Source organism: Felis catus, chromosome E1 (assembly GCF_018350175.1).
Source record: "Felis catus isolate Fca126 chromosome E1, F.catus_Fca126_mat1.0, whole genome shotgun sequence".
Lineage (NCBI taxonomy): Eukaryota > Metazoa > Chordata > Mammalia > Carnivora > Felidae > Felis > Felis catus.
In genome coordinates this window covers 4,417,629-4,434,049 of record NC_058381.1, presented here as the reverse complement: position 1 = coordinate 4,434,049, position 16,421 = coordinate 4,417,629, and the positions used below count along the sequence as shown (strand labels likewise).

General features: G+C 50.6%; 1 protein-coding gene across 10 annotated transcripts in view; it reads left to right on the top strand.

The window, feature by feature from the left end:
• The window catches only part of GAS7 (growth arrest specific 7), a 217,514-nt gene that overhangs the window by 103,124 nt on the left and 97,969 nt on the right, over positions 1-16,421 (top strand). The window contains exon 1 of one of the 10 annotated variants that reach the window (XM_003996210.6): positions 11,807-12,057. The exons of 8 other annotated variants lie outside the window; for them this stretch is intronic. In XM_003996210.6, coding sequence (XP_003996259.1) covers positions 12,055-12,057 — 3 coding nt within the window. In that variant the 5' untranslated portion in view covers positions 11,807-12,054. Of the gene's footprint in view, positions 1-11,806; positions 12,058-13,995; positions 14,344-16,421 lie in introns of those variants that run through there. One more of the 10 variants, XM_019817167.3, reaches the window with a different exon arrangement.

Below are 16,421 nucleotides of genomic sequence, written 5' to 3'. Positions count from 1 at the left end.
TGGGGCTTTGGCTCTTGGTGTGCTGTCTGACTAGAATAGCCTTCTAACCACGCCAGCAACATCAGCATCAAGATTTAGGGCAGCCAGAGAGCAGGAAGGAGGGGCCTGTGCACTGGGCTGGGGGAGACTTGGCATCCAATCCCCATCTGTCTCTGGGCTCAGTTTCCCAATCTGTAAAATGGTAGCATGGGATCAAATGATCGGTGGGGTCCCTTCCACCTTTGATTTTCATGTCAGCCTTGCATTGGTTCAGAAAGTTCTTTACCGTTTGTCTTAATTCATTTTTCTCAAAAATAACCCCACCCCCATGTTTCTTTAGCATTTGAAAGCTAGTGCAATGAATCCTAATCTGATAGTGTACATTTTAGGGGTGGCAACTGAGAAGGGATATATCAAGGGGGGATTTTATTAACAAATACTATCTACCTATTTTAGATAAGGCTGTATTCGTACGTTAGTTCGTAATGGAATAAAGATTTTTTTAAAAAAATGGGTTAAAATCAATTTGCTCATTATGAAAACTTGGAAAATACAGAAAAGCTGAAACAAAAAATATTCAGCATGCTTTTCATTCCTATTTTTTTTTTTTGCTGTATATATTTGTCTACATAATTGGGATCATATGGTATATTTTAGAATTGTACATGCCGATTTTGGGGGAAGGCAATGTTTTCCTGATTGTAAAAGTAAATTTATGGGCGCCTGGGTGGCTCAGTCGGTGAAGTGTCCGACTTCAGCTCAGGTCATGATCTCACGGTTTGTGAGTTCAAGTCCCGCGTCGGGCTCTGTGCTGACATCCTGGAGCCTGGTGCCTGGTTTGGATTCTGTGTCTGCCTCTCTCTCTCGGCCCCTCCTCCACTCTCACTCTGTCTCTGTCTCTGTCTCTCTCTTGCAAAAATAAATGTTAAAAAATTTTAAAGTGAAAAATAAATTAACATTTTAAATGTGATAGAAGAAATACGATGAAAACATCCAGAGGAACCCCACAACCCACAGATAACCTGGGGCCACATTTTCTGGGTGCTTCATTGGCAGAGGAAGGAGGGGGCTTGTGGGTCTTTCCTGATCTGGGCAGGAGAGAGGCTTGGTTCATTCAACGTGAGTTTTAAATATCTTCTAGCTCCTTGGCAGACAGAGTGGCCACTGTGATGCTTTACATGTGCTGCGTTGCTTGGGTGCTTGGGTGGAGGAGAGACAGAGACTCTGTTCAGTGATGCTTCCAGCCAATGCCTCCAAAGCTCCGGTACCCACCCCAGGGTCAGCGTGTGCTTGGGCAGAAAAGACCGCCTCGGTGAGCGGTGCTCCCCACACGGAGTGGGAGGCTTCATCTGTGCTGGCCTTGCAGGATGTCTCGGGAGAAATACGGAGCCCGGTTCCAGGGTGGGCACAAAGCAGAGGAGGAGGGCCGAGGGAGACACTGGGCACGAGCCGGAAAACCCGTTCGCCTGATTTCTGAATTGGGGGTCTGCACTGAGTAAGAGAGGCCTCACGGGTGCATCGATGCGGTGACTTCCCGTCGTCATCGTCCTCATGTTGACTTCTCTCTCAGTGCCTGGAGGGTCTGGGGGGTGCATGCTTGGAGAACCTTTTCTGTCTCTTTCGTGTGAAATATTAATACGATCTGGCTGGACACGTGCATCTTGGAGCTCAGATGTTTGGAACAAAAAAAACCTCCTATTTAAAAAAAAATTAATGTTTATTTATTTTTGAGAGAAATAGAGACAGAGCATAGGCAGGGGAGGGGCAGAGAGAGAGGGAGATACAGAATCAGAAGCAGGCTCCAGGCTCTGAGCTGTCGGCACAGAGCCTGACGTGGAGTTCGAACTCATGAACTGTGAGATCATGACCTGAGCCAAAGTCAGATGCTTAACTGAGCCACCCAGGTGCCCCCCCAAAACTCTTCTATTTGCAGCTCATTTTGTTTCATCATTCAACAAAAGTTTATTGAACTCCCATAGTGATGAGCAAAACGACCACCCCCCCCCCCCCCGAAGCTTTGACTTGGGTGGGATATGCCTTCTAGTATTTTCTAGCACTTTCTAGCACTTTCACAGGGCTGACGCCAGGCCCTGGTCAGTCCCTGCCTTATGGAGCATGGGTTCCAGTGGGAAGTGCTCTTAGCAGGAGCGGAAGAAAAGTCTGAGGAGAAACGGATTTCCCAGGTAACCTTTCTCTTTGCTGGTTTGTGTGCATGACTTTTAAAATTATCAAATTATCAGGGCACCTCGGTGGCTCAGTCAGTTGAGCATTGACTTTGGCTCAGGTCATGACCTCACGGTCCGTGAGTTCGAGCCCCGCGTCGGGCTCTGTGCTGACGGCTCAGAGCCTGGAGCCTGCTTCGGATTCTGCTCACACTCTGTCTCTGTCTCTCTCTCTCAAAAATAAATAAAACATTGAAAAGAAGTTTTAAATTATCTTTAGCTATTTGTGCATTTGATTATTGATTTTAGTCTATTTGGTCTGGTCTTTTTTTTTTTAATTTTTTTTAATGTTTATTTATTTTTGACAGAGAGAGACCGAGCATGAGCGGGGGAGGGTCAGAGAGAGAGGGAGACACAGAATCCGAAGCAGGTTCCATGCTCTGAGCCGTCAGCACAGAGCCTGACATGGGGCTGGAACTCACGGACTGTGAGATCATGACCTGAGCCTAAGTCGGACGCTCAACCGACAGAGCCACCCAGGAGCCCCTGGTCTGGTCTTTTTTTAAGTGTTTATTTACTTATTTTGAGAGAGAAAGTGTGTGTGCATGCAGGGGAAGGGCAGAGAGAGAGAGAGAGGGAGAGAGAGAATCCCAAGCAGGCTCCACCCTGTCAGCTCAGAGTTTGATGTGGGGCTTGAACCCACAAACTGTGTGATCATGACCTGAGCCAATGACAGACACTCAACCGGCTGAGCCACCCAGGCACCCCTGGTCTGGTCTTTTCTAACGAAATGCCTCTTACACTTAGTACATTGCCTTTTTTTTTTTTTTTTTAACTTTGCCATGGGGGGATATTCTTTTCAGCGTAACCTGCACTTTATTGATTTAATTTTTTTTTTTTTTAATCTTTTTTTGCCCACAAGCACTCATGTGGCTTTAGGTGAGCAATTTTGGTATAATCCTCACCCTCCTCTTCTTGCTTGTGTCGTCCTTCCTATTTTGGCTGGCTTTTTCCGTTTATGATTTTCTGTTCCTCTTTCAACGAGAGTTACGACCGCCTGCTTTCTAGCAGTTTCCCCGTGTTGTCTTCTGAATTGCCTTCTGAGATGTGCTCTTCCTCGAGCCCTTGGGTTCGGTGCTTCCTCACGCTTTTCCCCACGTTCCTGTGCCCCTTTCTAGTCTCAGACAAGGCCACATCTGTGCTGGCTTTGCATACAACCACCAGACGCGGTACGTGTGACGTGTCGTTGGCCTTGACCCTGTGTGCACGCGGGGGAAGGTTGAATCCATTCTGAGGTCCCCGTACGTTCGGTGATACGCGCATCTCGCAGCCCGGTTCTGGCTTTCAAACTGGGGGCCCCCCTGTGTCCTGCTGTTGGCTGGCTGCCTCCCTCCCTGAGGTTCCCAAGCAGCGGCATGTGTGAGCGAGCATAGGTTCCCTGGTTCCAGACCTGTGTGCTGCTGCTCGGCGAATTCACTGGGCCTGGCCTGTGGGATCCACGCCTTCAGAATGGTTACCAGCTCCCCCCCCCCCCCCCCCCCCCCCCGCCGAGCCCCCTGCTCACCTGCTTTCTGGAAGTCACTGCAGCTGGAATGGATGGTGGGGAGGGAAGAAAGGTTCTCGGGCAGCCTCAGTGCTCAGATGGGGGCTGGTCCCACTTCTCAAATTAGACACAGAGAGAGAGGAGGGTATAAAATACTGGTCTTTTCCCACAACCAGTCTCTGGGTTGTAAGACTGTCCCCATTTGCTCCACTGGCCTAATGGTCCTCAAGGTTTCGGGGTTTTTTGTTTGTTTGTTTGTTTTTTGATTCTGATTGTCCACTATTTTTTTTTTTAATTTTTTTAACGTTTTATTTTTATTTTTGAGACAGAGAGAGACAGAGCATGAACGAGGGAGGGGCAGAGAGAGAGGGAGACACAGAATCGGAAGCAGGCTGCAGGCTCTGAGCCATCAGCCCAGAGCCTGACGCGGGGCTCGAACTCACAGACCGCGAGATCGTGACCTGAGCTGAAGTCGGACGCTTAACCGACTGAGCCACCCAGGCACCCCTTGTTTTTTTTTTTTTTAAGCTTATTTATTTTGAGAGAGAGAGAGAGCATGAGCAGGGGAGGGGCAGAGAGAGAGAGAGAGAGAGAGAGAGAGAGAGAGAGAACCCCAAGCAGCTGTCAGCACACTGTCAACCCACACTGTCAGCACAGAGCCCGACGTGGGGCTTGAACTCGCAAACCATGAGATCAGGACCTGAGCCAAAAGCAAGAGTTGGACGCTTAACCGACTGAGCCATCCAAGCGCCCCCACCCTTTCCTTTTTTGAAGCTTATGCAAGTTTTATTTTTTCCTTCCCATTCTTTCCCCCTCCTTGCCTCCTTCAATAGGGAAGTGACAGAGGTGCCCGCAGCACTGTCACGTGGCCCTTAACGGGACGTCCTCTCTGCCTTGCCCTTGACGGTCCTCCTGGGCCTCCCAGCGGTGACTTGGGCACACACTCGGGACCTCGCTCCTGCCTTCGTGGGCCTGGGGTTAGCGGAGAACTTAAACTTGGCTTGCCAGGTTTCAAAAAAGAACTCCTATAAACCAACTCACGGCTGTAAAAATGGTAATTTTACACGTAGCCTGAGACGGTGTTTCACCCAAGTGGGCTCATTGTACCCCCAAGGCTAGGCACGGGGATCGTAGACCTGTTGTGGCGGCAGTTCTCGAGTGCTGTTTATTTAAGCACGTCATGGGGGGGAAATCCCATGTTTTGTGGATGTTCTGGCTTAGGACCAGGTTAAAGTCAATCTCGTTATAAGACAGGTTAAAAAAAAAAACAACTCTGGGTAAATAATAGTACAGCTGATACGTAGCGAAGGCAGATCTGGGGCAGGGGGACGTTGAGCTGGACTTTGGGAGACATAGAGCAAAGTATCTCTGGGGTCTCGATGCAGCCTGTTAGAGTGGGTGCCGTTTCTGATATGTCTGCTTGACCTTGGGAGTCTTTTATGGGATGGACACATGGAAACCGTTAGAGGGACCTCGGACCCACCCACGTTGAGTGCAGGCACCTCGTAAGAGCCATCCGTGGGCCGAGTGGGCCCGGGCCAGCCACTGAATACAGCCCTGTCCTCTGTCCTCACCTTCTACAGTGGCATCTGTCTCAGTCTCTTGCCTCCTGTCCCTGTGTGTCCTCAGGCTCACCAGCTCCTTGCGTGCTCGGGACCAGATTTCCACACCCACCTCACTCCCATGCTCCTTTTTCTGGAATCGGCAGCGGGGGGACCATCCTCCCCATAGTCAGGGAGCGTTTTCTTCCGCGTCTCACGTGGACACAGCTACCTATTTCTTCTTCTGATCCCGTCCTCGTTTGCTTTCTGTGACTCATTCCCAGAACTCCCTTCCATTCGTTTTCCGTCATGGGGCCAGCCCCTGAGTGTGAGGCACCGGGCTGCATTGGAGGGAAGAAAGGACGAAGGCCGTCCTTGCCTTGGAGGGTCTCGGAGAGGGGACCGAGGCATGTTGCATGTGCTAATGGAGGGCTCTCGGGAGGAGGGATTGGGCCCAAGGAGTGTCAGGGGGCAGTCTTTCTTTGTTGGTGGTGTTATTTCATTTTACTTTACATTTTCTTTTCTTTTCTTTTCTTTTCTTTTCTTTTCTTTTCTTTTCTTTTCTTTTCTTTTCTATTTTATTTTTTCATTTTTTATTTTATTTTATATTTTATTTTATTTTATATTTTATTTTATATTTATTTTTTTATTTCATTTTATATTTTATTTTATTTCACTTTATATTTAATTTTATATATTTTATATTTTATTTTTTATTTCATTTTGTATTTTATTTCATTTTATATTTTATTTCACTTTATATTTTATTTTAGTTAATATTTTATTTTTTTATTTAATATTTTATTTTATTTTATATTTTATTTTATATTTTATTTTATATTTATTTTTTTATTTCATTTCACTTTATATTTAATTTTATATTTTATATTTTATTTTTTATTTCACTTTGTATTTTATTTCATTTTATATTTTATTATTTCACTTTATATTTTATTTTATTTAATATTTTATTTTTTTATTTAATATTTTATTTTATTTTATTTTATTTTATTTAATATTTTATTTTATTTTATATTTTATTTCATTTTACATTTTATTATTTCACTTTATATTTATTTTATTTTATATTTTTTATTTTATTTTATTTTTATTTTTGGGAGAGAGAGAGAGAGAGAAAGAGAGAGAAACTCAAGCAGGCTCCACGCTCAATTTGGAGCCCAGTGTGGGGCTCGATCCCCACATGACCTGAGTCAAAATCAAGAGTCAAGATATTCAACCGACTGAGCCACACAGGCGCCCCATGAAGGATCTAATAATTCTGCTGCATAAGTGAGCCCACCTCAGGGCTCCGTGATCCATTCTTTCTTTTTGAACTCTGAGTCCACCCGGAAGACTGCACCCCGTCTCTGGGCAGATAGCACAGCTCCGCGTGTCAAGGGCCAGACTCAGCCCAGTTGTGCCCCGATCAAGCTCTTGGAACTTGAGTGTGTAGGCAGTGAACTCTACCCATATCCCCAAAGTGGCTTCCACCATGGCCGGATGGGTCTCCCCGGGGACCGGTTCCGGCTTCTCTCGTCCCCTTCAGAACTGACTTTTACTTCCTCCCACATCCCCCACGTCTGCCCAGTTCCCAAGGCCGATTCTACTTCTCACTTAACGTCCTTCTGTTCTGGTCAGGCCCTTCCTTTTCATCCCTGTTGTCAGGAAACTTCTGTGTCTTCTGAGAAGCCTTCTCTGACCGTCCCGGCCGAAAATGGTCCCTCCCTCCTCTGGATTCTGAAAGCTCTTATTGTCTGCCGGCTTCTCGTTTGGCACTTCTGATAGACTCCCTTGTGTAGTTATTTCTGTTTTTCAGTCGTGTATGTCTGTGCCGTATCTTCCACATTGCACAAGTCAAGTCCCTTTGTGTTACACCTGCCCTCGTCTTCCACAACAGCAGCGGGGCAAAGATCGCCCGATTGATCCTGTGGCCGAGGGGGGCTGCCTGTCAGCCTGGGAGCGTCTTCGAGACCCCGCACCCCAGAGACCGCACAGTCTGGCGAAGGATTTTCCCCGTCATGGCTACAGAGCGTTTACAGAAAGTGAATCGTGGCCGTAGCCAGTCTCCCGTATCCGTTATCATTATAAGACGATGAGATGTGTGCTGCAGAGGGTGGGGGACCACAGCGCACGCACGTGGCCTGTGTTGGTTGACAGTCTTCAAACTCGGCTGAAGCAAAGAATAATAACAAGGAGGTTGGCTGCATCTGACTCCGTGAAACTCAGGGAAATGGAGCTCGGTGGAAATGATTGTCAGTCTTTGTGTTTGGGGATCATGGGTTTCCCACCATCTCTTATGGCTTCTCATGTAGAAACCTACCCATTTGCAGAGACCAGAAGGGGAAGAATGTTGTGTGCTTTTTATAAGTGACTCAATGATAGAAGACCATCCATCGATAAAGCCAAACTCGAGGGGCCTCTGGTTGGAGATGCTAGGATAACCACAAACAGTAAACCCGTGAGAAGGTATTCATGAGTCTTACGCTCCCCGAGGTATCTGTTTCGGCGAACCCTCACAGAAGAAAACATCTGCAGGGCTCTGATTGGTCTCTGCTTAGCTCAGGTCAGAGCAGATTAGCCTCCTGTTTTATCGTGGCCCAGAAAGGCCCCTCGCCATTGGCTGGAGGCCATCCCGGGAGCGGCGATGGCAATTTCTACGTGTTGCCTATTGGGGTGCGTTATTGTCTGTGATCGTATCCTATTCACGTGTACGATGCAGTGTCAGAGAGGTGGCAGGGCTGAAGAACCTTAAAACTGCCCCCTCTTTGCTGCTATAAAACCAAAAAGTTACGGGCTGCGAGAGTGTGTGCGTGTATTTGAATTCTGCCAAACCTGAAGGAACGAAGAGGAGGGTCTCGGCTATCTGGGTGCAGATGAAGTTTTTGATGTTCACCTTCTCCTGCGTGGCTGGGAGCCCGTTTCCAGGAGCAGAGAGGAGACAGGCTTCTATCCCTGCATTCTGACGGCAGGGGGCTGACCTCCAAGGTCAGGGTGTGGTCACCACCAGGACCCGCCTCTCCCCTCTCACATCACAGAGGGGAGAGTCCCTCAGCCCTTGGAGGACTCTTTACTTCTTGGTTTACGAATGTAGACTTAAGCCTCCCATTTAAGAGAGACAGAAAGGAGGGGAGGGATCCCATAACCCCTTTTCTGCCTCTAGTCTCTCCCTGACATTTGATCTTTTTACACCCTGGTGTTGTTCTCCAAAGCACAACACTGGTGGTGTTTCCCTTACCAAGATGCGTCCGTGTTTTCTGGTTTATACAAGGGAGTCTGAATCCCTAGTCTTGGTGCCCTCATGGCCTCCCACAACTGGACTCTGTCCATAACTACTCCTTCTTGCGCCTTCCATGGCCGTGAATCCTCAAGCCCGCCCATGCTGCTTTCTCTCTGGGCCTTCGCTCCTGTGGCCACATGGCCTGGAGTATCATCCCCTTAGCTCAGTCTCCTACCCACCCTTCCTGGCCCATCCCAAGGGCCTCTGTTTTCTCCTCTATTAACTGGGGACGATACTGGAAATTTCCTCTTGATTTGTTGGACCGGTTATAGGACACAGGACACTCGAAGCAGTTAGGACGATGTCTGTCTGGCCCAGAGCAAGTACTCAACAGAACTCATTATCATCCCTGCAGCGGATTAGAGCCTGACAAGTGGAGAGGAGATGTTGGGCCCCTGGAGCAGCCACCCTGGACTTTGAGAAGGAAGGGGGGAGCTCTGTGTCTGGGTGTGTGTGTGTGTGGGGGGGGAGAAGTCCAGAAAGGTGGAACACAGTCGCAGAAAGGAAGGAGTTGATGTGTCTGGGGAGAGGCACGTTGCCATTGGCCCTTGGGGGAGGGGGAGCTCTGAGTGTGCACACCCTTGAGCAAAGAAGCCAGTGATTGACATTAAGATGCTGGCCATGCTGCCTCAGTTTCCCCAAGATCGAACACCAGACGGACCACAGTGAGCCCTGCTTACAGATACCCGGGCCTTGTCTTCTTGTCAGCCTTCACCAACAGGCTGGGGCGGCTTCCCTTTCTGGACACACGTTTCACCTTCCCTGGAGGTTCTGTCCCCCCACCTGTGTCTCCTGTGATATGGCTGATGTCACACTGGCCGGGGTCCCTTGATCTAAATTATCTCTGTGGTACGCAGACGTGTGCGTGTGTGGTGGTAAAATATACATAACATTTTAACCATTAAAAAACTTGTTTTAATATTTATTTATTTTTGAGAGAGAGAGAGAGAGAGAGAGAGAGAGAGAGAGAGAGAGAGAGAGAGAGAGGTGGAATCTGAAGCAAGCTCCAGGCTCTGAGCTGTCAGCACAGAGCCCCACGTGGGGTTTGTCACCTTATTCACGGAAACTGTGTCCCCATTAAACACTAACTCCCAGTCCCCCCTTCGTCCCCTGGCCCTTGGCAACCACCATGCTCTTTTCTCTCTCCGTGAATTTAACTATTCTCTTCTATACAAGTAGGATCCTACAGCATTTGCCTTTTCTTGACTAGCTTATCTCACTTAGCCTGCTGCTGGTAGGTCCATCCATACCCTGGCCTGTGTCAGAATCTCCTTTCTTTCTAAGACCGAATTAACATGTCACTGTCTATACACACCACGTTTGGGTTACCCATTCATCCATGAACGGACACTTGCGTTGTTTCCATGTTTGGGGCTGTTACGAACGGTGCTGCGGTACAGCGGGGTGTGCAGGTATCGGAATCCCTGCTTTCCCGCTCTCTGGGGCGTATACCTGGGTGTGGAATTGCTGGGTCTTAGGGTAATTCTGTGTTTCGCTCTTTGAGTTTTTGCTGGACTCTGTCCCAGTATGTCTGTGTCGTTTTACGTTCCCTCCAGCAAGGATTTTTCCACCTGCCTGTTCTTTTCTGACCTTCCTGTTTTTATTTGTTGGTTTATAGTAGCCATCCTGATGGGTGTGAGGCGATCCCTCGTTGTGGGTTTTGCTGGCGCTTCCCCGGGGATTAGTGATGCAGCACCTTCTCACGTGCCCTTAGTGCCGTTTGTCTGTCCCCTTTGGGGAAATGCCCTTTGCCCGTTTTGTTTTTGTTTTTGTTTTTTAATTGGGTTGTTTGGTCTTTGGTTTCATTCACTGTAAACGTCTTGTGGGTCCGGGGAAACCTCAGCTCCTGCTTTTTCAGCCACTGCCCATAGGAACAAAAACAGCAGCGGGCTTTTATCGGGTATCTTGGTCCTGTTTGCTGCGTGCTCCGTGTTTACGCGGATTTCCCCCCGAACCCTCCCAACGACCTTTTGAGAAAAACTCTGTAATCATTTCCCCCTTGCACTTGAAGAAATCTGACGCCCTGGGCATCACAGAGAGAGAATAGGTGTGAACCCACAAGGGCTCCCCTGACTCTCTCCGTAGGTAAGCATTCTCATTTCTTCTCCCGCCCCCTGACCGAGGAGTTGGCATTGAAATCTCATCCGAAATACACCAAATGTTTGAGAGAATGCTATTTTATAGGAGACCATCCAGACCTTGAGCCCTCTTGGTCCCTCTGGAAAACCATATTTACTCCGATACAAAGACTCCTTTCCTAAAATCACAAAGGTTTACATTTAAAGCAGACACAGAAATGTGTGGATTTCAGGGGCGCCAGGTGGCTCAGTCGGTTAAGCCTCTGACTCTTGGTTTCAGCTCAGGTCATGATCTCCTAGTTCGTGGGTTCGAGCCCCACATCGGGCTCTGCACTGACCGCATGGAGCCTGCTTTGGATCCTCTCTCTCTGTCTGTCTCTGCTCCTCCCCCACTCAAGTGTGATCGCGCTCTCTCTCTCTCTCTCTCTCTCTCTCTCTCAAAATAAGTAAATAAACTTTGACAATAACAACAGGAAAATTAAAAAAAAAGGAATGCGTGGATTTTAAGTGCTAAACCTTCAGCTGCTCCTAAAAGCTGTCTGAATGGAGTGATTTGATAGATCTACCCAGGATCCAAGTCTCTTGCCTGAACTCATTTAGTTGGTGGGCGCCATATTGCGCTCAGGGTCCAATCTTTCCTTCCCTCGTAGCTAACGATTCTGTGATCCTAGAGCCCCTTTCCTCTGAGATGCATGGCATTGCCCCTCTTTGTCACTTGCTGTCTGTCCAGGTTTGGAAACGGTGAGGACAGAGCGAAGGCAGGGGACCCTCGTCTTGGGGACACTGGCTTTTCAGCCCTGGAAGGGTCTGACACAATGGTTCTTTGGGGGAGCGTTCTCCATTCTTGTTATATTGGTTTTTATCTGGCCTTGGGTTCACTCACACAGCTGGGGCTTGGGGCCGAGGCCAGAGCCGTGACTTAGGGTTGGGAAGAAGTTGGCGGAACATTCCCCAGCAGGGCTTGGGCAGGCCCAGGGAGTCCTGCCCAAAATCCAGTGGACAAAGGAGGTCTTGTGTACGGGCCTGGGGGGGTGGGAGGCATCTGGTCAGTGACACAAGCTTGGCCATTGTATGTCGTGACCTTGGCCAACTTTTTTTTTAGCTGAGAAAGGGGAAAAAAGAGAGTGGTGGGGGCGGGGGGTGGGGGGAGGGGGAAGCCTCCAGAAACTTTGCAACTGGAAAGTCCAGAATGCGCCCTTGATTTCCTCGCCGGACCTGGAGCAGATTTGGAAGGAGCTGTGTGATGTCGTGTGTTCTTTGTGAAAAAAGAGCAGGGCGCACAGCCACGGGCACACCCTCCGGGGTGCCCTGAGCAGTGACCCCGGGGAGGCCACTTGCATCAGTCTTAGTTCCTGCAGAGGGTACCATGGGGAGGAAGCTGGCAGGGGCCTGGCCTCGCGTCTGGGGACCTCGCATGGGACCCAGGACTCTCCTCTGAGCTAGCAGCCCCTCCGGGAAGATTCGCTCTTCTCTGATGGTAAGGATCAATTCGGCTCGCCCGCAGGTGTGACCTCAGCCTTTTCTGAGTGTTTCTGAAATAAGTTTGATACCTTTAAAAAGCGGTTCTGAGAACCTCGGGGTGGGGGCTCTGACGGTAGAGCTTAGAAGGCCTGGGGGCCCCCTGTGCTCGGGGCCGTGCGGGGACCTGTGACAGGCCCAAGGCAGGAGCAGGGGGAGGAGAAGCCAGGGCCCTGGTGCGTGCGAGATGGGGAAGGGAGGAGGAGGAAGGTGCCCAAGGGACCGTTCACGGAGAGAGAGGGAGTCGGCTTCCTGATTACCTGGCGAGCGGTGTGGTCGAGGCGTGTGACCCCGTGGTGGCATGGACTGTGGGGACTGCAGTCCACATCTTGCCTCCCTTGCTTCTCCCAAATGTGAAGCTTGGCTCTTCCCTGCCTGCCCACCCACCACGTACCCATGGCCACGTTCTAGGTGGGACGCTCTAAGGGGAAAGCTCCCACCAAGGTCATTGAGGATCGGCCTGGGGAACCTGGCGTCTGTGCTGTGGTTCCAGGCTGGGCTGGGCGCTTTCTGTCCCGTTTGCTGGAGGTGGCAGTGGTGGCCGTGCTTAGGGTCATGCACAGATGCTCTCCTGAGATGCAACAGTGGAATAGCCTTATTGCACCAACCTTCTTGCCTCTGGAAGTCAGACACCTGCCTTTCTTGGGAAGACGGACTTCACATCAGCCAAGACTCTAGTGGCCACTCTCTGGAGGCTTTGGGGACAGCTTGGGGGAGGGGGGCGTCCAGTTTGTAGGGGAAGGCTAGTCTGTCTCTGCACAGAGCCTTCTTCCAGGATATTCTCTCCTGCTGACAGGGTCAGACGGCATCTGGAATGTTGGTGTGGCTTCTGATGGAGGTCTGAACCTGTTCCAGGAAGAGGGAGATGGGACTTGTCACCCAGGGGTACCTGGGAAGTTCACGGCTGGCTTCTCAAAGGTTAAAGTGCATCCGCATTGCCCAGGGACCTTTAAAATAGAGTCTGGTGCTGGGGTGGAGCCTGGGACTCTGCATTTCTGGCCAGCTCCCAGAGGACAGCTGTGCTGCTGGTGCAGGGGCCCCACTTTGGGGATGATGTTTGTAAAGAATGCAGACTTACCAGTCACCTTCTGATGGAATGTTGGGGAGCATTGGGGGTTCCGGGGGTCTGGCCCTGGCCGCAGGCCATGGCAGGAATCAGCAAAGAAGGTGTACCCTACGGGACCTCCAGGGAGCACGGGGAGAGCTCAGGTAAGCTCTCGGGCAGGGACTGAGGCCTGCGGTGCCCGAGCTGAGGTGGACTGTTCGAGTCCCGGCGTGTGTGGGGAACCAGCTATCTGCTACCAGGCTCAGAACAAGCCTGAGCTGGATGCGGGGTGAATCCCAGCTTCTGGGGAAAGTCCAGGATGTCAGGAATCTGGTCGCTGAGCACGTAGAACTCAACCGTGTGTGATTCTTGGAATGACTGGGAAGGGGCCGACAGGCCCATCAGGACGGAAGAACTCACCAGAATTCACGGTGCTCTGAGGTCGTGAGGCAGAATCGCAGGTGTTCGGGGCCCAGGCAGCGTGCTGGGGCCGCTCTCGTGCCCCTGAACCTGCATCTGTACTTGAATGTGACTTTTTTTCCCTCTTGGCAAAAGCTGTGCGTCCTTAAAGCAGACAGATTAAGACCAACATCCAGAATCATTGAGTATTAGGATATATAAAGAGAGGAAGGAAAGAGAGGGAAACCTGAGAAACCCTTGGAGACCATCTGGTCCAACTTCTGTATTTTCGAGATGAGGAAATTGAGGCCTCCCGGCAGAGAGGAATTGCTTGCTCAAGATCTCACAGCAAGGCAGCGGCCGCGGCCAGGCACTCGGGCCTCGCTGTGCACCTCTCACATTCTCCGCACGGAGCTACAGAGCGGTGGGGGGGGGGGGGGGGTCCCAGCCTTGGACAGCAATGTCCTCGGCTGTCGCCATCTATCTGGGACCCGTAGCAGAGTTCAGAAAGGTCGGCTGAGCTGGATTGGTTGCAAGGGCGCCCTTTGCTGACCCGTGGAGACCGTTGCCGCCTCTGTTAGCCTTCCTCTGCCTCCAGTGCCTGTGGTTCAGAACCAGCCAGGACTCGCTGGGAGCCAGCCCACGGTCACAGGTTTTTGAGTGGAGCCACTTGGAGCGCCGTGCCACACGGTGGCTGAGATGAACCTCCTTGGTGACCACACGTGCTGCCCCTGGAGTTTTGGTGCCCGTGAACCTGTACCTGGCGGCCGCCAAGCTGGACCAGCTGGATCACAGCCACAGGTGGGCCGTCAGACCCCCACTTTGTGCCCCAATGGGTTCCAGCCTGCCATTTTTAAAAAAATGTTTATTTTTGAGAGAGAGAGAGAGACACAGAGTTGGGGAGGAGGGGAAGAGAGAGAGGGGGACACAGAATCCGAAGCAGGCTCCAGGCTCTGAGATGTCAGCACGGAGCCCGACGCGGGGCTCGAACTCACGAGCCTTGAGATCGTGACCCCAGCCGAAGTCGGACGCTCAACCGACTGAGCCACCCAGGCGGCCCTAGCCTGCCATTCTTTATAGTGTCACCGACTCCCCGCGGAAGCCGGCTTGTGTCCCTGAGCATCTGGGGGGTACGGCGGTGGCCCCTGCCCTTGGATCCCCTTTCTGGCGGGCAGGCTGCTTTGCGTGAGCTATTGAGCCTGGGACTCCCTGAGCCAGCGGCTTTCAGCTCCTTTCCTGTCTTCTGAACTTCTGAAGTCCATTCTGAAGGCAACAGAATGCTTGGTAAATGTGGGTACGGGGTTTCCTGCAGGGGCAGAAGGACTTGAGAACGTGCTAGAAACAGTGGCGTGAGGCCCCTGGGGTTTTTGTACCCTAATACTAAAGGAAGGCTGGGGAGGGGGATTCAGTAGTATTTCCTTTTCTCCCTGCCCTGCCCCCCCCCCCCCCCCAATATCGAGTGTTGGCCAGGGATCCTCTCCCTACTGGGAGCTGCACTGCTGGTGAATGATCGTCAAAATATCCTGCGGAAGCATCTCCCAGGGCAGGATAATGGATATCGTTACTGGTGTTAACCAGTGTGGAAAATCTAGGGTAACTTTTGAGATCCTTCGCAACTAAGAGGAGTGCTAAACCCCAGCCCACCTACTTCATAGGGACATGATCAGCCCTAAAGAGGCCCAGACAGTGACTTGGAATAAAGGGGAAGAGAAGAATGAGTTCAGCCCTCCCGTATGGGCTTGAGGTTCCCGTATGGGTTTAATACAAGTTAGTGTCCTGGTTTGGGCATAAATTTTCTTTCCTTTTTTTTTTTTTTTTTTTGAAACAAAAAAAGTTTATTTTTTGAGAGAGAGAGAGAAAGTACAAGTCGGGGAGGGGCAGAGACAGGGAGAGAGAGAGGATCCCAAACAGGCTCCATGCTGTCAGCACAGAGCCCGACGTGGGTCTCGAACCCACGAACCGCGAGATCATGACCTGAGCCGAAGTCGGATGCTTAACCGACTGAACCACCCAGGCGCCCCCGGGGCATACATGCTCGTGATTTCCGATTTTTGTAAAATCACTTTACTGGCATCTTAGATAGCACATCTTTTCCCCCCGAGTTCCGAGTAGGGTTTGGTTGAGCAAACTTTCCTTCTCTGGACCAAAAAATGTTTTGGGGAAACATGCCCGGGGGTGGGGGTGTGGGAGGAAGGTAATATTTCATCTTGTTGGGAGGTCTCTGTCCTCTCTTGGGTATGTGCCTGACCCTTTTGCAAGCTCGCGCCGGTCACTTAAATGCCTTGAAATTTCCCTTGCGGTGGTTTTGGGCCCCGTTACGAAATGTGTTCCTCGGGTCATAGGACCCTGGTGTTGGAGGGCCGGTTTTAACAGATGAGGAAACGGGGGCCCAGAGAGGCAAAGGGAACTGTGTAAATTACAACTCGCTGTCTGGGAACACGGTCTCCTTAGCCCAGGCCTGCGTGCTTTCTAGAAGCCGAGGCTTTCTGTAAGTCCAGAGGTTGGAGGTAGGACATCACAATGGCCCGTGCTGTTTTTATCTGCCCGCGAGGGGGTAGGAGGAACGGAGCCAGCATCCCTCGAAGTGGAGAGTTGGAATAAAATGGCCTTGTTCGTTACAAGCTGGTGAGCAGAATCATTTAGGTTTTCCTGCTTCGGGGCCAGAAGTTGGCACAGTCTGCCGCGATCGTGCTGCCTCGCTCGCCCTTTATAGCTTTGAAACATCAGGGCCGAACAGATCGCTCTTAGAAGTGGGGCAAGAAGTTAACGGGCTTTCTTTGGGGTTTCCCAAGCCCCTCCAGGCTCCATGGTACAGCTTCTTGTCTTATCCCTGGAACTGTTCCTTTTATTTTTTATTTTTGAGAGAGAGACAGAGTGTG